This window comes from Nycticebus coucang, chromosome 10 (genome assembly GCF_027406575.1).
Source record: "Nycticebus coucang isolate mNycCou1 chromosome 10, mNycCou1.pri, whole genome shotgun sequence".
Taxonomy (NCBI): domain Eukaryota; kingdom Metazoa; phylum Chordata; class Mammalia; order Primates; family Lorisidae; genus Nycticebus; species Nycticebus coucang.
Window position 1 is genome coordinate 61322183 of NC_069789.1, and position 21059 is coordinate 61343241.

At 50.8% G+C, this 21059-nt stretch overlaps 2 protein-coding genes across 2 annotated transcripts in view; both read left to right on the forward strand.

Moving 5' to 3' along the window:
• The first annotated feature begins 1139 nt into the window (after window positions 1-1139).
• On the forward strand, window positions 1140-3238 carry ASCL5 (achaete-scute family bHLH transcription factor 5). Its single transcript, XM_053607395.1, has one exon. The coding sequence runs from the start codon at window positions 2017-2019 to the stop codon at window positions 2638-2640; it is 624 nt and encodes a 207-aa protein (XP_053463370.1). The 5' UTR covers window positions 1140-2016; the 3' UTR covers window positions 2641-3238.
• Window positions 3239-3864: 626 nt separating this feature from the next.
• CACNA1S (calcium voltage-gated channel subunit alpha1 S) overlaps window positions 3865-21059 on the forward strand; it is a 68353-nt gene continuing 51158 nt past the window's right edge. The window contains exons 1-2 of the mRNA XM_053606750.1: window positions 3865-4205; window positions 6289-6394. Of these exons, the coding sequence (XP_053462725.1) occupies window positions 4054-4205; window positions 6289-6394 (258 nt within the window). The 5' untranslated portion in view covers window positions 3865-4053. The remainder of the gene's footprint in view (window positions 4206-6288; window positions 6395-21059) is intronic.

A 21059-nucleotide genomic window follows, 5' to 3' on the forward strand; every position in this document is an offset into this window, starting at 1 on the left:
AACAATTGCAATCAGTGTAAGCTGGCTTACTGTACCCTCAATGAATCCCCAACAATAAAAAAAAAAAGTAAAAAAAAAAAATAGTATATGAGAAAGATAAGTAAGTTATGAGCATTGAATCAACATGAACAAATATTAAGTTGTCTTTATTAAAATTGTCATTTAGCTGTAAATAAACTTTAGACCTCTAAGTCAAATATGAACAGACAGGGATCACAGGGAGATTACAGTCTGGATCCCAAATTTTTCCAAAAAAAAAAAAAAAAAGCACTACTAGAATATGATTTCAAGCACACTAGCACTGAGTGAGGGATTGAGAGGTATTACCTAAGAAATAAAAAGCCTATCCCCTGCCCTCTGGTTGCTTACAGTCTAGCTCAGTGGTTCTCAACCTGTGGGCTGTGACCCCTTTTTAACAATGAAAATACATTGCGGCATTAGGAAGGTTTTGAATGCACAACCTTGAAAGCCCACGTTGTAATCTGAAAATCTCGGGCAATCGGGATGGGCAGGAGCTGGAATCTAAAGGCAGCAGGATTTGGTGATGCAGAGCAGCACAGAGAAAGCTACAGAGTCAGCACAAGCTAAAGTGTGAAGTGAGGTCAGGAACAGGCAAAGAGTATCAGGAGGAGACTGACCTAGAGAGCTGAGGGTCTGTTTGGGAGAGATCTCCTAGAATCTTCTCTTGAAAGCAATTCAAGCCCTTTAAGGCTATTGAGAAAAGGGGGGAATTATGTGAATCTGTCTGGATGTCTCATACATACATTTGCTTTTGCCTCTGAGAACACATCCAAGTCTGCATGATGCACAGAATTACTGTTGACTCTTCTTGGTTTGCATTCATCAGAGAGGACAAAGCTAGCTGGGAGCAGACTCAGAACCTGCACAAAGGACAAAGGTGAAAGGGTACAGGAGACACTTGGAGGGCTCTGAATCTATCACTGATCACCCCCCATCAGGGAAAAAGCTGGCCCCTCTCTGTCACTTAGAGAGGCCTTAACCAGTGTTCACAGCCTCACACGGACTCTGCCAGGCTTTGTACATCCCAACAACACCTGAGTTTCCTGTCAAAGACACATTTCCTTCAATAAAGAGTTAGACTTGGTTGACTGGTGGTTGCTGCTGGGATTCCTACTGCTGATTCAATGGGCAGACTCTGAGCCCCTTTTAGATGGAAAGCCCTGGAAGGTGTCAGTGATGAGATTTAATTCCCACTCTCAAAGGAAGTGACATTAGACAGTTTAATAAGGTAGGCTGTGTAGGAGGTGTTTCTCATATTCTGTTAAACTCCTGTCAAGGGCGTTTTTACTGTCTCCACATATGGAAACCACAACATAAGATGGTCAGGCAACCATTAAAGTGTGAAAATAAGATTTTCAACCCAGATCTGCACTTCTTCAGCAGCCACACTGTCCCAGCCACCCAATGAAGTTGACAATCCTGTTTGAGGGTGGGAGTGACATAAAGAAACCCATAATACAGGCCTTTCCTAATTGATATTTTCACTTTCCTCTTCTTTAGAAACGTTCCCCCGGACTCCCTCTGCTGAGCTGGAGCACTCCTAACAGCAGCCGTCAGGGTGGGCGCTGGGGACAGCCCGGGAATTCCGAAGGCCGCCAGGAACAAGACTCAGTAGCTGCTCCCCACCCTCGGCATGGAGCCTGGGGGTTAGTGCCCGTGGGAGGTGCCTGTGCTGGGCTGCAGGACGAGGCAGGGTGCGCAGGTCTGCTGGCCTGCTCACGGGTGCGGAGCGCCCTCGGAGCTCCGCAGCGCCACGGGCTGGATTTGAGAAGGTACTCGTCAGGCCTCTGCGAGGGGCCGCACTTGTCCAGGGCGATGGTTCGCTTTAGAGAGTCCTTGGAAGCCACCCTAAAAGGAGAAAACAGGCCCTAGCAAGTCCTGGCCCTAGCAAGGCCCTGCTGGCGATGTGACTTGCCCCTGTAGTCAGGGACCTTGTAGACCCCAAGCAGGGGCGATTCGGTGAGGGTCACTCTGGGTCCAGCTCCACTGGGCGCCATGAACAATAACTTTTGCCGGACCCTGATGGAACGGAGGCCCATGGGGCCCCCCAGCTGTATGCAGCTGGCCGTCGCGCCCCCTCCCCGGCAGTCGCCCCTGCCCCCGACCAAGCCACTGGGCAACATGCCCTTCCTGCTGTACCCTGGCCACCCCGAGCTGCCCTACTACGACGCCTACGCGGGGGTGTTCCCCTACGTGCCCATTCCCGGGGCCTTCGGGGTCTACGACTACCCCTTTGAGCCCGCCTTTATCCAGAAGCGCAACGAGCGCGAGCGCCAGCGCGTCAAGTGCGTCAACGAGGGCTACGCGCGCCTCCGCGGCCACCTCCCCGGCGCCCTGGCGGAGAAGCGGCTCAGCAAGGTGGAGACGCTGCGCGCCGCCATCCGCTACATCAAGTACCTGCAGGAGCTGCTGAGCGCAGCCCCAGACGGGGCGCAGTCCCCCGCAGCCCGCGGCCTTCCCGGCGCCGGGCCCTTCCCCGCGCCTCCCGCCTCCCAATCGGACTGCCTGGGCCATAGCGACGGCAAGGCCCAGGCGCCGCTCTCCCTGGTGCCCGAGTCGTCCGAATCCTCCTGTTTCTCCTCGTCGCCTTTCTTTGAGTCGGAGGAATCCAGCCATTGATCGGGCCCGTGGCCGACCCCGGCTTGGGGACCCAGGAGTGGGACCGGGAGCAACGTGGGGCTTCTTGGTCACCCGCGGTCCGGCGCAGGCTCCTGACACTGGGAGGTCCGTGGCGTTCCAGCGTGTGTGACACCCTCCTTTCTCCTCCAGCTGGGGGCAGAGGTGCAGGGCCAGGCATACGAGGGGCACGATAGAGACCGGAGGGGGTCAGTGGGCACAGAGAGTGACAGGGCCCGGGACAGCTGTGGGTGCACGCTTCGCCCCCTCCAGGCTGCAGCGGGACAGCCCCAGACGCTCCCTTTCAGGTGGCTCTGCCCTCCCTCGAATTTTGGGGACAGTCTTGTCTCTGCTGGTCTCTCCCGGCTGTCCACGAGATGGCCTCAAGTACTAGCGACTTCTTTAGGAGCCCGCTCGCCCCTCGTGGGAGGAACTCAGAGGGAGGGATGGGAGGCCACCCTCCTACTTGGCGCTCAGCTGGGTGGAATGTCGGACGGCGAGAGGCGGCAAGTACTCCGGGCGGTGCTCCCTGGCTTCCTTGATGGAGGGCGATTGCCCTCTCCCGTGCCCCAGTGAGGCCTTCTTGTTTTTTCCCAGGTTGGGTAGGGACTGCGTTTTATTCCCCTCAGCTTGTAAGCCTGAGGTGTTGGGGGTGAGGGAGGGTTGGGGTACACTGGCACTGTGGTTGCACCAAATAAAAGCATTGTTGAGTTTTTTCATTTGTAGATCACTGTCCACCCTCGCCCACCCTGGTGCCCCTTTCTCATTCCCACTCCCAGCCCAGAGCACTTACAGCCGGGATATGAGGTGCTATGTCAGAGGTGTGCACAGTCAAGATTGCTCCCAGAGCCTTCCACCCTCATGGGGAGAGGGTTCCTGTTTCCTTGACAGTGGGTGGGTGAGGGTGGGAGGAATCCTGGCCTGATCCAGCAGGTGCTGAGATGGGTGGGGGTGCTGTGAAGCTGAGCTAGGCTGTGTGAGGAGGCCAGTTTGAAGTTCCCTATCACAGTAGGTTCCTAAACCCTACTGCCCTAAACTTGCAGCCTTCTATCCTGTCTCCGACTGTCCCAGCCCCACCCCACGCCTGTGTGTAAGTTTCTCCTCCCACCCACCCCCACCCCCCCTGAGGGGACAGATTGGGATGTCACTGGCTGGGGTGGATGGAATGACAGCTGCCTGGCCTTAGGAGCTTTGCTAGGCAGCAGGGAGCAGAGTGGAGGCTAATTTTACTCCCTGGAAGCAGTGAGAGTAATCATCCTGCCCCCATTCCCGCCCCTGCCCCTGTCTGGCTCAGCAGGGCAGCCTTAGCCCAACAAGCTCAGCCGGCCCAGTCCCCAAGGTGGGGGCACTGGGGACACAGGGAAGAGAGGACAGTGGGGTGGGGAGACAGAAGAAAGCCAGGGTGCCAGGGAAGGCATGGAGCCGTCTTCACCCCAGGACGAGGGCCTGAGGAAGAAACAGTCCAAGAAGTCGGTTCCCGAGATTCTGCCAAGGCCACTGCGGGCCTTGTTCTGCCTGACCCTGCAGAACCCCCTGAGGAAGGCCTGCATCAGCATCGTGGAATGGAAGTATCCTTCAGGGCCCTGGTCAGCGTGGGTCATGTTGGGGAGGGATGCAGGGGTGGTCAGTGCACACACTTTGAGGGCCAGGATGGGGGACTTGAAAATGGGGTGAACTACAGAGTGGCAGAGGAGTCTTTGGGATGGGGCCCTCAACTAAGGAGGAGGAGGAGGAAGAGAAGGAAGAGGAATTGGTGGGACTTCCTGGGGCCTAAGTGGACAACTGAAGTCTTGACCAACGACCAGAGATGCCCACTGATCATTTGTGGAAAGGCCTCGTGTCATGGGGACTGTTCCCGAGTGTGCCCGAATCCACACTATCATAGGTGTCACTTAGGTTTTTGAAGCAAAAATCTCATTTTGGAATAGGGTGGAATAAGAGGGAAAAAAAAAGAAGCAGTGGTGGCATCTTTGAGAAAACCCTCGCTTGCCTGGGGTTGAGGGTGACAGTAAAGGGAAAGTTTCCACAGGGGGTAAGTCTCAGAGGGGTACAGAGCTGGGGAGGAAAAGGCCAGAAGGAAGACCCTACCCCGAGTGGTCCCAGACACAGACTCACTTGCCCTGACTGTTTAGCTGAGACAGACCACCATGGGGACAGGGGGTTCCAATCCCTCAGTGTATTCGCATTAACTCTGGGAAGAAGACGGATGAAAATATCTTAGTTATTTGGGGAAGGGAGGAAGGAGCTACAGAGGGAGGGGAGGCCTATATCTAGAGTGTTCTGAGGGTGAGGGTCAGGAATATTTGAAATATTTCTGAAGAGTTCTAGAAGCCTGGGCTCCCACCACCTGTTGCCTGGAAGGACCAGAGAAACCTGGGGCCAAATGGAGATGATTTGGGGTCAGGGTCTGCGTGGCTCCCCACAGCTGCTCTTAATCAGGCCACGTCAAGCCCTCCTTGGCCGCTCCCTTTTTGCCTCTCTCTGTCAGATCAGATGTTACCCCTTGAGTTCTCCCCTCTTCCATCCTCTGTTTATCCAGACCTTCTCCTATTGTAGCCCTTGCCCCCACGACCATCCTCTCTTCTCAAATGCTAGAGGATGCTGGAAAGGGAATGGGATTTCTTTTTGAGACAGAGTCTCACTATGTCACCCTTGGTAGAGTGCCATGGCATCACAGCTTACAGCAACCTCAAACTCTTGGGCTTAAGTAATTCTCTTGCCTCAGCAAGTTCCAAGTAGCTGGGACTACAGGTGCCCCACTGCAAAGCCCAGCTATTTTTTTGTTACAGTTTTCATTGCTATCTAGCTGGCCCTGACTGGGTTTGAACCAGCCAGCTCTGGTGTATGTGGCCTGTGCCCTAACCACTGCGAGCTATGGGCACCACCTGGGAATGGGATTTTTCAATCAGGCCCATCTACATAGCCTGTCTGCCTGCATCACACACACACACACACACACACACACACACGCACACACACAGGCCTGTGCCCCTTTCCTGATTTGCTGAGCTCCTGCCACACTCACTTTGTGTTGGGTCAGCAAGTCAAGAAAGTCATGGGCTTGTGGCACTCTCTGGAAATGGTTGTGGAATGGTGGGTATGTCCGAGGAGGGGTGCTGGTGAGTGGCTCTGAGCAAGTGCACACCAGCGTGTGTGCATGGTTCTAAACAACCAGGCTTCACCTTTCTGTTGTCCTTCATTCCAGCCCTGCTCTGTGGGTACCTAGCCTTAACCTGTGTCAGCCTCCAGCCTCCCTGCCCATCTTTCTGGTGAGCCCCCAGGGCTTTTCCTGACTAGAATCTCAGGAAGTAGTGGCTATTTGAGAATGGGCAAAGGGTGTGGGCAGGCACTTAGAGGGGTGTCCAGACAACCTGGACCTTAGAGCTGAGAAGATCTGAGCCAGGTACTGGGCCTTTGCAGTCTCGAAGAGTCCTGGTTACCTGCTCTCGAGGAGAGGGAGCCAGATCTCCAGGTGAGACCTGGTCCTGTCTGTCCTCTGTGGGAGCATAGGGAACTAGCAGCATGGGCAGAGTGCCAGGAGCCTGCCTGTCAGCCTGGCATCAGAGTCCAGACTGACCCTCAGCACTTTCTTCCCCATAACCCTGCAAATCCCATGCCTCAGTCAAAGGCTCTCCTTAACCCTGACACCAGACCCTTCGAGACAATCATCTTGCTCACTATCTTTGCCAACTGTGTGGCCCTGGCCGTGTACCTGCCCATGCCTGAAGATGACAACAACTCTCTCAACATTGGCCTGGTAAGATGCTACAGACCCAGGCTAGGGGCAGGCCCTGCCTTCCAAGCACCTGCGCGGCTGGCTGAGTGGTACCACAGCCTTTCAGGGTAAACCCATATATTCCAGATTCTATAGCATTATCAGCCTGCACTGAGCAAGTGTTCGGTGTGTCCAGGCACTGTGCTAAACAGCTTATAAAGGTAAACTCATCTAATCCTCACAAGCCCACAAAGTAGTCCCACTTGACAGATGTGGAAATTGTAGCTTAGTAAGGTCAGCTGGCGAGCCACAGAGGTTGACTTCTAGTTCTCCTTCCCTGGATAACATCCAGAAGAAACTTGGGACCACTAGCTTGCCTTCATGGAAGAGTTTAATAGAGGACTCCGAAGACAGGAAATGTTTAGAGCTCTGTAACACCACTTTCTCCTCAGCTTCCGCTAATAACACATGCGTAGAACCATAAAACGTCTGAGGTGAAAGGGATTTTCAAAAATTGGCTCGTCCTAATTCATCCCCACCTCACTCTGTTTTACAGATGACAAAATTGGGACCTAGAGAGATTAAGGGACTGACTTATCCAATAGCTAATTAATAATAAAAATGGTTAACATTTATTAAGCACTTATTAAGTGCCAGGCTCTGTGCTAAATACTTTACATTTTTATGTTAGTCAACCCCCATAACTACCACTGTGGGGTAAGTAACATTAGACCCATTAAAAAGACAAGAAAACTGAGGCCCAGAGAGTTGAGGTACTTTGCTCAGAGTCACCCTACATCTAAGTCCTGTGGTGGGGCCTCCATCTTGATCTCTCTAACTTTAGAACCTGTTCTTATGTAGCCTGAGTTGCCAAGGTGGTGGTTGATAGTGCACAGATTTCTAGGGGAAGTCCTCTTAGAAATAATGGCCTCAGGCACTTATTGCCCAGGCTCCATAGATAGGAAAATGGATACATTAAATTCAACAGAACTTTTTTTGGCACTTAACTGCAGGGGTGGGAAGGGAGGAGGCCTTGCTGGCATCCAGGGACTGAAGGAGAGGTTATTTATCTCTGCATCCCCTTTATGCTGGTTTCCATGGGGATCTATCTTGAGTTGGTGAGCAGCTAGGATTCTAAATGTGTGCTTGCTATGAATGGAAAAAACTCTGAGCTCCCGAATGTGGAAGGAAAGTGAGATTGAATGGGGGTAGGACCAATGCAACCTTTGCTGACAGGGAAGGCATTTCATGGAGCCTGGGCCGCCTTTGGCTTGGTTCTCTCTGTCTGAATGTAGGGAGGGCTCTGGGTCCACCCTACCCTTCAGGATTTTATACTTGGGGGCCTTGATTCCATTTGTGTTCCTTATGAAGCTGACTACTTTTGCAAGAAACTCTGCCTTCCTTGGAGGATATTAGACTACATCTTAATTGTTACGTCATCTTCATCTTGAAAAAAATGGCTGCCCTAAATTTTTCCCATGATCCTGTGTGTTTTCCTTTAGTTTGTGAGCTGGAGTTGCAAAGCCTTGGGTTAAGTCGAGAGCTCACAGAAATAGGATTATGAGTTTCCTGAAAGAGGGAAACCTGAACAGAAACCTTTCCAAAGCAGCAAACGTCCCCTGGCATGTCAGAGCTTATGGAAAAGTGATGTTCAGTGAGGGACCCTGTATTGTGAAGCCCAGAAAGAGTAGGTGATACCTAAGGTCACCCAGCCATCATACTTCTATATGAGGCCTCCTCACTCACTCCTGTCAGTTATGTGCTTATCTCTACAAAACTCAGTGCAAGAGATCTTAAGTATTCATCTCTCTCCTACCCTAGTGGTTGTTTTGTAGATATCAGAGAAAAGGGTTGAGGACTTTTCAGTTTTCAAAAATAATCCAGTTTATTTTTTTTTATTGTTTAGGATTCATTGAGGGTACAAAGAATTAGGTTACACTGATTGCATTTGTTAGATAAAGTCCCTCTTATAATTGTGTCCCACCCCCAAAAGGTATGCCATACTCGTGAACTCCCATCCCTCTCCATCCTCCCCTCTCCCCGCTCCCTCATTCCCCTACCCCATTCTAATCTACAGTTTTTAAGAAGAGAGGTCTAAGGAGCAGTTCTGTATTTTTTTTTTTTTTTTTTTTTTTGAGACAGAGTCTTACTTTGCCACCCTGGGTAAATTGCGGTGACATCACAGCTCACAGCAACCTCAAACACTCAAGTGATTCTCTTGCCCCAACCTCCTAAGTAACTGGGACTATAGGTGCCCTCCACAACACCCAGCTATTTTTTGGTTGTAGTTATCAATTGTTGTTTGGTAGGCCTGGGCTGGGTTCGAACCCGCCAACTCCAGCTGGCACCCTAGCCGCTGAGCTACAGGTGCTGAACCACCAGTTCTGTATTTTTTTTTTTTTTTTGAAATTTTAAGGTCAGTTTATTAAGTTCAATGATGAAAGCTATCAGAAAATATTCTCCTGAAAATTATTTTTTCTTAGAAAAAAATGAAAGGAAAATCAAAACCCTCTGAGCATAGCCACAGATGCTGTGGCAGTCAAGCCTCTCTGCAGATGGGGACAGTCCATCTGTCAGTTGAGTCACTCCCTGGGTCAGCAGGATTGTAGTCTGCATCATCCTCATCATCCTCCAGCTCCAAGTCATCCATTTCCTGGAACAAGGACTCATCTACTTCCACATTGTTTCCAGCATCCTCCAAGAACTGGATATCAGATGTGTCAAGATTATGATCTGTTTCAAATAACTGTTTCCCACTTAATTTATTTTTTCCTGCTTGTTCTTCTTCTTTCATCCGTTTCTTTTTAATTGCCAAAAGTTCTGCATCAAACGTAGCCTTCCAATTTAAGAAATTCTCAATTGTAACAGGAGTGCCATGGAATAATTGCTTTTCAGCTTCTTCTGCTTCTTTTTCTTTCTGTTTCTTTTCTTCTTCTCTTCTAGTTTTTATCTGATCTACTATTTCATTTCATTTTTCTTGCACAACTGTCACTAGAGTAAAGATCATCACCATACCAAGATTTTCTTCAGCCTGTAATGCTAATAATTTTAAAGTGTTTGAGATATCATTATCGTCTAGATTTTCCTGGGAGAATATTTCACAAAGAGAAGCTTCAGCTGGGTATTTTTGTATGTAAACTTGAGGGTAGTCTGGACAGTTTCATCATTTTCTCCAGCCTCCGATGTCACAGTAATAGTGAAGCTGGGTGGATTTTCTGATAACACTTAGCAGGACCTTGTCAAGTGAAGCACTACTGAAGGAGACTGTGGTGTCAGGAGAGTCCATTTATATTTTGGAAGACTAGTTGTTAGGAGGATTGGATCAATGTGCAACCAAGCAAGTTAATGACACCTTCAAACCCCTCTTCACTCATCCCCTTAACATCCTCACAGCACAGATGTACTGCTGGTGAGAGAGAACATGAACAGGGCTGGAGCTATATTGGGGTAGCTGAGAGACATCCGCCTGTGAAGGAGTCGGGGTAGATAGACTCCAGAGCCTCCAGCTCATTGCGCTGCTCCTCGCCGTAATCTGTCATCGTGGCCCTTGCTGCTGCCCCTGGATTGCCCAGACACCCAAGCAGCGCGCAGCAGCCGAGACCACGGCCGTGCTGGGAGAGACCACCAGTCTCTTAAAGTCTGCATTAACTTTGTCATTCATTTAATAAATATTTAATACTTATCATATCCCTGGCACATAGTGGGGGCATAATTGTGAACCAAATAGATATAATTCCCATCTTCACAAACTTTAATTAATTAAACCAATTAAACAGTAATTATAATTCAACCAATTAAAATAGTTGAAGTGGGAAATGTGCAAGATCTGGGTACGTTATACTAGCACACTGGAAGAGAACCTAACCTAGACTTGGAGTCAGGGAGGCTTCCCCAGGATGGGGTGATTAACCTGAGACCTGAGGATGAGGACGGGGCCAGCTCATGGACGTGTGACCTGTGTAGTCCCACAGGCCAAAAGCACAGAAGGGCTCTATGTTTGGGGTTGGATGCTCTGTGGTTGTAGTATTGAAATTTTCATTGATTTTACCTTTGAATCTATATTTTATAAGTGAAGTCCCTTGAGACAATGGCTTGTGCACCAGGAGCTCAGAGACTTGACTCATAGGAGGTCCTGCCTCTGTCGTCTCCCTGCCTCAAAGGACAAGCTCTCAGCTTGATTCTTTGCCTCCTGATGCCCTGGGCCACCTGGCAGGGGCCTGGGGGAAAAAGTAGAGAAGGTTATAATTGAGTTCATGGGTCCTTCAGTGTCTCAGGAAACTGCATGGCTTCAGTTGTCCTTATCCTGGCTGATAGTACCACAGTCCACTCAGTGGGCGGCCCTACAAGGCTGAGCCTCAAGACCCACCCTGCAGGTCCTCAGAATCTCACAGGATGGAGGTCACAGTACCCCTAGGTGCAGCCTGCCCACTGTGGGTTAGGGTGGGCTCTGTGTGAAGGGGTCCTTGGCTCCACTTCTATACCTCTGCCCAGGCTACAGGGTGTTGGCTGTCCATGGTGAGGGTGGGGGAGTTGGCAGCAGGTGCCCAGGCTGGGTTGCACTTGGCCTGTACAGCTTCAGATAGGCAATGAAAACACTTCTTAGCAGGTTGAGAAAGAGACTGAAAGGGAAGGGCTTTGTATTTTGTACTTTGAGCAGTACTTATTTCCTACCTTTAGTACATGGGGTCCCACACTTTGATTTGCACTAGGCCTCCCAATAATGTAGCCAGCACTAGGCGCCCCCCCAATAATGTAGCCAGGGGATTGGGTGGAAAGAGAATGCTGTGAAGGGCCCAGCTGGGGGAGGGTTCTGGACAGGGGGAGCCAGGTGGGCAAAGGGCTAGAGGCAAAAGCTAGATCATGTGTGTGTCGGCGTGGGGGGGGTCGGGGGGGGTTAAGAAAACCTCTCAGCCACCCTTAGCATATGAGGATGAAGTGGGGTGGGGGGATGCAGGGAAAGGGTTATCCAGGTAGAAATGAGGGAGGCTGGGGCTGAGGCAGCAGCCACAGTGGCTGGAGGAGGTGGGCTGAGAGGGGTTTGAAAAACTGAATCAATGGTGACTGACCATGGGGGTGCAGGTGTAGGGGAGGGGACAACAAGGGATAGCATGGCATGACACAAGGTGTCAGAGGGCAAGTAAGTGGTGGTGTCACTTACCAAGACAGCAGCATGGGGGAGGAATGGGCAAGGTGGGGGAGGAGGAATCTGGTGTGTCTGACTTTAGATGTGTTGAGGTGCTGGTGACTGTGTCCACGGACCAGGTTGGCTGGTCTGAGCATTTTAGGATAGAGTTTTCCTTGCTTTGTTATGTGCCAGACTAGCACAGGTGCCCAGGGGCAGCTGGGGCAGGGTGGGGGGTGGGGAAGATCAGAGGGCAAGAGAGGATTCCTGCACTTGCCTCATGTGCAAGCAGAGTGTGTGTGTGTGTGTGTGGTGTTGACTTGTGGGAGGGGCCCTGACACCTGTCTGGTAGTGGGTTCCCCCAGGAGTGCCCCTGCAGGGCTCTCTCCTGCTCTCTTTGTCCTTCCTGCACATTCGCTGAGGATAATGGGCCAGGAGCCTGGGATTTCCTGGTTCTGGGGGTACCCTCTGACTCTGCCTGTTCTGTGTCAGTGGGGAAGTCTGGAGTCCTCCATGAACAGAAAAGGAAACTGAGGCCCAGAGAGGGCAGGAAGCTCCAGGAATATACAGTTGGTCAGAGGGTAGCAAGCAGAGGATCCAGGGTTGCTGACATCCTGGTCAACTAGGTAACATCCTGGTAGAGGGGAAAATTGGCTGTGAAATCAGCCAGACTGGGGAAGGCTTATGACATGGTAGCTACGAAAATGGGCTGGAGCTGGAATCCATGTTTTCTTGTCCAGGCCCATTCCTGTACTAGCTGTGTGATCTTGGACACAATTCACACATTTATAAAATGAGGCTAACATTTTATACTTGAGAGAAGAAATTGGATGAGTCCAGGCCATCTAAGTTGTAGCGCCTTATCTATCAACAGGAGGAACTTTAATTATGCAAGTCCCATAGTGCCTCACGGTGTCTCCCCAGCCACGACGCCCCTGGTCACAGACACCCCCAGATTGTTCTAGATCTTTCAGATTTGAAAAGTCCTCTTTGCCCCACCCACACCTGTGTTTGATTTCTCTTTAATCCTTCATCTTCTGTCCTTGAAACATCCACCTCATCTTAATGATTTTTCTGGTCACCCCACCCCATCCTCCAACAAATCGTCACCACCAATAACAGTGACAACTTCCAGTATCTGGTGAGTACTTGCTTTGTATCAAGGCACTGTCCCAATGCTTTCATGTATTGTCACATTGAATGCTCCCAAGGCAGGTGCTATTATTTTTCCCATTGTAAGGAGGAGGTAACCGCAGCCCAGAGAGGTTAAATCACTGCAGGGGCCCTATTGGATACCTGGGCAGGCCTGTACCCCTTATAAGACAGGGTCATCCTTTCAGCTTTGTCTAGGCTGAGGGGACCCCTGTGGAAAAGCAGCAACACTGGTCAGACTTACTAGTCATTGCCACATTATAGCATTTCATCCTCAAAGCACTTCTGTATCCAAGTATGATTTTCAAAAAGTGAAAAGGTAACTGAGTAAAGCATTGGAAGAACACATATCAAAGAATAATTTAACTCACGAGAGACCAAGCAGGAGGGTAAAACTGGGTTAAAGAGAATTAGAGGAACAGAAGTTATATGATGTTGGAGAATGATGGACTAGGACTACCAAGTCAGATACCAAGCAGGTTAACAGTCCTACAAGGCAATGAAACTATAACCACCAGGGTCATCCTTCTATCAGGTAGAAATCATTTGCATCTCTACAAGGCAGAGTAGAGTTAAACAAAGGTATATTCCCCTAGGTCAGTGGTTTTCATGGGAGTTTGGTCCCCCAGGGGACATTTGGCAATATCTGGAATTATGAAAAGGGAGGGTGGTGGAGATATGTGCTGCTAACATCCAGTGGGGGAGTGGGGGGGGAGAAATCCAGCCATACACAGGACAGCCCCCTCCCACCAACAAAGAAGTATCAGTAAAGCTGAGGTTGAGAAACCCTGATCTGGATAATTAAATAATCCTTGGCCAAGCCTGTTACAAAATACTCCAATGTGAAGGTACAAGGATATGGCGCCCTCCCTTTGCCATATTTCCAAGTTATGGGTGATTTTATGATTTTTCTAAAGTAGACATTGCCTGCTGCCCATGAAGGGCAGGGCAGGGCAGGAAAAGCTCAGCAGGATTGCTGCCCAAGCGGCCCCTCCTTGGCTCCAGAGTGGCCACCCACTCCACCAGGCCCCTGTTGCATTCCTGAGGTTCAGGTTGCCACAGAGTGTCCACCATAGGGCTGGAGCCTAAGCCTCTGGCAGCCAGAGCATTTGTCTTTTTATAGGGTCTGGAATGTGCCTGCCAACTCCTGTGGCCAGCAGCCCACTCCACCTTGCCATCTGGGGAGGCTGGGGCCTCAGAAGAACCTCAGCTCTAGTCTTGCCCTTCAGAGATCCAGGACCTGCGGAGCCCGGGGCACTTCAAGCTCAGGCCACAACACAGAGAACTGACAGTCCTCAACAGAGGTCTGTCAAAACGAAAAGAAAACCTGGATTGCAGTCTCAGCTGGGAGCCTGCAAGGACTCAGCTCCCCTGTCCAGGCCCTTAGCTTTCCCCCAATCCATGACTTTCCTTCACACTAAAGAAGGGGCCGTGGACACTGTAATAACTGAACATCAAAATCCTTAGAATAGTCCCTGGGCCCTTTGTCCAAGCTAAAGCAGAAACTCTTGCAGTCTTCCAGGGGAGTCTGGGAAAGCACAGGCTCTCAAGTCAAACCAACCTGCCTCCAGTTTAGACCTCAGCTGGCAGCTTCCTAAACCCTTGGAACCTGTTATCCCATCTGTGAACAAAGAACCACAATGCCTGCAGTTTAGGGCTTATTATATTGATGAATACAATGATCTTATACCTGACTTGCAACCTGAGAGTTGCCTAATAAATGTTCATTCCTCTTCTTCTCACCCACTCAGCAGTAACAGCCCAAAACCAAAGTCACACTGAGTCCCGGGGACAAGGACAGGCCTGGGACAGGTTGAGGGCAGGATCTGATGTCCCAAGCATGCCATTTTTCTCCCTCCCCTGTGTGGGATGATGGTTGAGACCACAAAGTCTGGATCAAACTATCTGGACACATACTACACACTATGGCTCTGCCACTTGGTAGCTGTGTGATTTGGAGAAATTACTCAACACCTCTGTGCTTCTGTTTCCTCATCTATACAATGGGGGTAAGGGTACATACCTTGTAGGGTTTCACTGAGGATTAAATATGTGTATGTGGCCAGAATAGGGCCTGGCACATCGGTGGGTGCTTGGCTACTCTTACCATCTCTACCTGAGATGCTGCTGGTCTCCCACTCTCTCCTTACCACCTTCCCCCAATCACACGGTCGCCTGCTGGGACTCTCAGCCCTGTCATCTCTGTATCTAGACGCCTGGCATGTCTGAGGGAGCCTGGTTCTCCCGTGAGGGAGAGGCCCTCGGGGAAAGGAAGAGGGGAATGCTGGCTCCACCAGGGAGAAAGGAAGGCAAGAGAGACCCACTCTGATCATGCCTATGTGGGTGAGGGCTCATCACGCTAAACATAGCCACTTCCCTCACTCCCCATCGGGTCATTTTCTAAACCTGGAGGCTGAAGCAGTTGTGGAAATGGCCAGGGCCTTGGATACCCCATGGATGGTGTGGCCATGGCAGGCAGCACGTCAGGTTGGCTTAGCAGAAACTCTGTGGACTCAGCTAGAGCAGGTGGGGGCCCTCATAGACTCGGCAGTGCACTGCCCCTCGGAGTCGCACTTCCCTGTGAAATAAGGAAACTAGCATGGCAGGACCGAACCTCTGCCCACGACTGAGGCGTGCAAGAAATGTCTGACTTTTCTCCTTCAAACCGTTATTTGGATTCCGAGCCCAGATCCCTGTGGGATGACGAGAATGCAACTGTAGTTATTCCTACAGTTAATAATTCGGTGCTTCCACTTGCCCTGGGGATGTGCCCAGGCCCTGGGTCTCAGGCACGTCTCAGGTGACAAGGGTCATAGGTCTTTTGCACCCTCATTAAGTAGGGATCCTCCATGAAGTTAGACCCTGATTTCCTGGGGGGTCCCAGCGCCTCCTCCCAGGTCCCACCTCCTCTTCAGGGCACTGTGAGCTCCACCCTTGAGACTGCCCAAACCTAGGGTGAATCTCAGGCCTTGGAAACCAAAACCCAAAGGCCCTTCCATGAACCTCACCTGAGGCAAGGAGGCCCTTTGCTTAAGGGAGCCCAAACTCAAAGGAATCCAGAAGGAAACAGTCATTAACATTGTAACAGTGTCTTCTGACAGTAGTGCTTATGCTGTCTGTCCAACTTGCTGGGAGAGCCCCACACAGAGTCCCTGCTTCATCTCAGCCTGAGCTCCCTACAGGCAAATCCACTCTGCCCCCTTAAATCACACCTGCCTTAAAGAGTTCCGATGACTCCCTGCACCACCGGGATTTGTGTCTGAGCAGGTCACCCTGCCTTGACACTAAGGGAGTAGATGCTGAGGCCCAGGGGTTGGGCAGCCATGAGGTGGCAGGGCCCCTTCCCGGGGAAACCTCCAGCAATAGCAACTCTGCCATCTCTGCTAGTCCCTCCCCAGACCAGGCTGGTAAGGCTCTTATGGTGGATCCCAGAGCCCTCCAAGGGGGACATAGGTGGCCAGGAGACTGGAGTCCTGTGACAGGGCCACAGTGCTTGAGGCAGGAATGCAGGGGAAGAAGGTGTGGAGGCAGCTGCCTCTGTGGGCCGAGACAGGGAGTCTGGTGCTGGGTAGGGCTCTTTGGAGGGGAGCCCAGCTGGCCCCCATCATCTTCCCTGAAAGCCCAATGCCTGCCAGTGTGGGAGGGGCAGTCAGGTCTGGCTGATCCTTGGAGATGAAGACTCAGCCTGAAAATAGAAGCAGCGGGAGGATGAGGGGATGTGCTGACCCAGCCCTGCATTTTTCACCCAAGACTTTGGGAGTGCCTGACTCCAGTGCCCCTGTGAGCAGGTACAGGGCCTGTGGGTGCAGATCACACACCAGACCCTCCTCCAGCCAGCCATGGCCCCACTTAAAGCTCTGTCTATGGAGGGATAAGCATTTCCTTGCAGGGGACACTTGGTAATAAAGGCCCTAATTGAGAGAGAGCCTTTATTAGGTCACAAATTCCGGCAGGCTCAGGGTCTTCCTCCAAGCCCAGGCAGTCAGGGAGTCAGGGGCCATCTCCCCTGCTCTAGCAGCAAGGCCTGAAGCCTGGTCTCTCTTCTTGGGAATGGAGATCCCAAGGCCACACTTACCTTGGAATGATGCAGGAGATCACAACTTTCTATTGTTCATTCACTCAATAAACATTTTCTGAGCACTTACAATGTGCCAGGCAGTATGATGCGCTCCAGAGCAGACCTCAGGTGATCTGTGGAGAAAGACCAATTTGTTGTTTTTAATTTCCATTCTTTCCTGGACTGACATGTGGTCCTGCTACATGGGACCATTTCACAACCGGTGCCTTGTGGGACTTGCCATGTGATTTTTAACAAACCCGGATTTGTCTACATCCACCCACGTACTTGGAAGTGGCTGCAAACTGCTATAAAATTTTCCAAATGCTTACTCGCTGCCTGTGCTTCCCTCGTCTCAGTGCTAACGCAGTAGGGGACCAGCTGCGCCTGGGGTGGTGGTGCCCTAGGACATGGATCCCTTCATTTGATTACCAGTGCTGATGTAGCAGGCACTGTTCTAGATGCAGGTGACATTGCAGTGAACAGAGCAAAGCCCCTGCTGTCCCAGACCTTATGTTCAGAGCAGGAGAGGCAGCTAAAATAAATAAATAGGTAAGTAAATAAATAGCACATCGAGTCTTGCCAACTGCCAAAGAGAAAAATAAAGCAGGGCAAGAAGATGGATAGTGGAGGAGGGGACAGGAAGGTCTCAGCAATAAGTGACGTTCAAGTTGGGATCCAAAAGAAAGAAGACAGTGAGTCATGTGGCAATCTAGGAAGAGTATTCCAGGCAAAGAGAGTGTCAGGGCAAAATCTCTGAGCCCAGAAAATTTCTGCTGGGCGTGGGGGAAACATATACCCCATGGGAAGGCCATCAGGACCACTAAGAGGGGTTTTAAGCCACAAAACCTCCCCTCACACACCACCAACAGTGACCTGAGAAGCCTTCTTTGGAGACTCACCCTGGTCCCCATCCCCAAAGGCTGTTATCAATGGGGAGTGTCACCTCTCTCTTATCCTTGGGGCAGAGAAACCATAAAGAATCCCCACCATCAGGGACACGTGTGAGACAGCAGGAGATAAGTGTAAGTGTCTACCACTGCCTGCCCCTGTGGCAGAGGCAGTGAAGAGCAGTTATAGAGGACTGTGGGGACACACAGGGCTGACTCTCCCTGTGGACAGGCTGGTCAGAGGATCTTAGGAGACAAGAGACCTGGTTGGGTGGTGGGCCTCACAACAATCAGGCAAAGGGGTCAGCAGGGAGCAGAGGCACAGACTGTAGGGCAGCTGGAGAGCTAGTGACCTGAAAATCATTCCACATGACTGACTGGTGGCATGGCCAGCCCACCAGGGGGAGGCCAGAGAAATCATCAAGGGGGGCCCCATCATAGAAGGCCTCATAGGCCATGAAAAGCATTTGGATTTTATCTGGGAGCAGTATGAAGCCATCACAGACTTGTGGGCAAGGAAGGGGACAGATCTGTATGGAAAAGAGCCTGGGGGAGGAGGCACAGATGGCAGTAGATCACTGCAGATCAAACAAGGGCAGAGACAGTGCCAAAGGACAGGAGGGGATGGATTCAGAGATGTTAGGGTGGAGAGGCCTGGACCTGAGCATGGCAGGACCCAGAAGAAGTCTGGAAAGACTCCCAGGGTTTCTGGTTTAAGCCACTGGCTAGGAAAGGGATAGGTGAGGAAGAGCAGATTCACTGGGAAGAGGAGTTCAGTTTCCCACTTGTTGAGTTTGAGGCAGGACAGAGCAAAGCTCTGGTGAGCTGTGAAAATGAATAGAACACAACAGAAACCAGCAGGACATGGTATGGGCAGGAAATAGACCTTCCCCAAGGCCCAGGTGTCTAATAAGAGTAGCTGTGATTTATCAAGCATTTGTTAAGTGTCAGGCAGTGGTAGACACTTACAAGGTGCCATTTAATCCTCAAGATGACTCTTCGGTGTAGTTATGGTTATCTCAGGGGTACAGATGAGAAAACTGAGATTTACAGAGGCTGAGAAACTTGCCCAAAGCTGTGCTGGCGAGAACCATTATGCTATACAGCTACAGCCCCCCACCTGGTGACGGCAGGCTCCTGAGGGGTGCTGAAGGAAATTGTGATGTTTTAGGGAAGATCGGTGTCTTTGATCTTGGAGAAAGTCCAGAGCTTAATAAATATCTGTGGCATGCCTACCCTTCATTCCTCTGTGAGGGACTGAGCTCAGGCTGGAGACTGATCTTGTGCGATGTGGCGCAAGAATGGGCGTATCCCTCTTCCACGTGCCCACCCAGGTTCTGTGACAGTGAGCTGTAATCCCAGGCAATGGGAGTGTGAAGGGGAGAGCAGTGCATTGGAAATGACTGGCTGTGGAACCTGAGTGAGCCCATGTGAGGCCCACAGCCCCTGACGAGTTCTCTGTGAGCCAGGCGGCCATTGGACAGGCAGTGGCAGGTGCAGACAGCTCTCCGGTGTACATGGCTGGCTGCCCGGCCTGTGAGCGCTTCATCTATTTTAGGTCCTGTTTTTCCTCCTCTCAACCCCATTTTTCCTGCCTGTCCCCTAGGGTTGCTGCAACCTTCAAATTTAAATGCTGACTTAATTTCCCCCTCTTCCCTATTCCTTTCCCTTAATGGTGTGTTTGACCATTGGTGACCAATGGTGTGCTTCCCAGGAAACCTGTTCTGCCCAGGAGGGGAGACCACCCACCCAACTGCCTGCACCCTACTTCCCTCAGCACTCCCTCTGCAGTTCCATTCATGGAACTGTGGGTTGACCCCCGATTCCCACCCAGTGCTAGGCACTGTCTCTATCACCAGGCCATTTAGCAGAATGACATGGCTTTGCTAAGATTTTAATCCTCATTTTACCATTTTCTGAAAGAAGGAGAATTCTTTGGGATTGCAAATTAATAGAAGGAATAAGGGATGAGATTAGGGAAAGCACGGCTAGCCCAAGTAGCCTCAGTTTTCTCCTCCAAGATGGAAAGGGAGATTATGCTTTCAGGAAAATTCTCTAAAGGAAAAGTTTGGAGATTTCTGGGCCCATGTTCATATTACTGAGCCATTTGGAAACTTCTTTCTTGCCTTCCATACCTACACACCTAGAAGTAAAAATATTTCATAAACTTTCTTTCAAATGGTTAACGTGGTGTCCAGTTCCATGCTGTAAATCCATAGTATGAGTTATTCCTTCTAATAACCTTCCTAACGCTGCCATGTATTTTCATTGTTAAAAAGGGGTCACGACCCATAGGTTGAGGATCACTGCTCCATAGGGTGCTTCTGGAGAAAGGCCCTGGTCCCAGGGAATGCTTTCAGGGGGTGGGTGTTAGTGACTAATGATGACTGGGGGCTGTATTGTGGGGCCACCTTGTTGTGTAACTCCAGGGGCCACCAGTCAAGATACACACACACACATAGACATGTGTGCGCGCACACACACATACACAAACCCCTCCTGGATTCATGTACTACTGGGTCAGCACCCCCAGGCAGCAGGCTGGGTCAGCACCCCTTTGAGAGACTGTACTTGTCTGGGAAGGTCCAGGGGTGCCAAAGCTCTTGGAAGCCACCAAGCCAGGGTTTGGATGGCTGCGAGGAGAGCAGTTTCAGCCTGGAAGGCTTTGGCAGTTAGAAATAGCTCTTGCCTGGGCCCAGAGGAGGAGGGAGGATGACAGGGCAAAGGATAGGGTAACCCAGAGGATCAGGCTCCAGGGAAGGGCTTGAAGGAGTCAGTAAGGCCTTCTACAGGGTGGGGCTGAGCTTCAAGCTCCCCCCAGTGTACCCACATTCACCCACCCTGCGTAGTAGCACTTGTCCCCTTCATGTGGCTGTCCACAGACCACTGATGGGGGGCAGGTGGTATGGGCAGAGGGCAGGGAGGGAGGGTTACAGAAAAATGAATTAAAAGGCAGGCCTGACCAGAAGGGAAGGCCCTGGAGCTCTGAGAAACCCGCCTCACCTCCTACCTGTCAGTCCCCTGGATGATGGGAGAAGAAAGATACCCAAACTGGAATAAATTAGGGGGCCTTCATTTTGAGGCTGCCCAGGATCATTAATTTATTATCCAATTCTAGGCCCTGGAAGTAGAATTGTAAAGAAAATGGATGAAAATCCCCACCCTTCCTAGAGTTTATATTCCAGTGGGGAAGATAATGAACAAGATAAGAATATACATATATATGTATATATATAGTGTATAATTTTTAAGCTAAGGATAAATGCTAATGAGACACAATTAAATGCTAGCAGAGGCTCAAATTGCACTTGGTGGCCAGGAGAGGTCTCAGGGGACTTTTCAGTAAAGACCCATAGAAAGTCAGAGAGCTGGCAATGTGGGGAAGGAGGCAGTGATGAAGTGTGGGTGGGGTGTTCCAAGCAGAGGGATCAGCAAATGCAAGTCAAATGTCCTGGGGCAGGCGTGTCTGAGGAATAGCAAGGAACC

Coding starts and splice junctions, on each gene's coding strand:
- ASCL5 (XM_053607395.1), top strand. CDS start 2,017: ATGAACAATAACTTTTGCCGGACCCTGATGGAACGGAGGCCCATGGGG.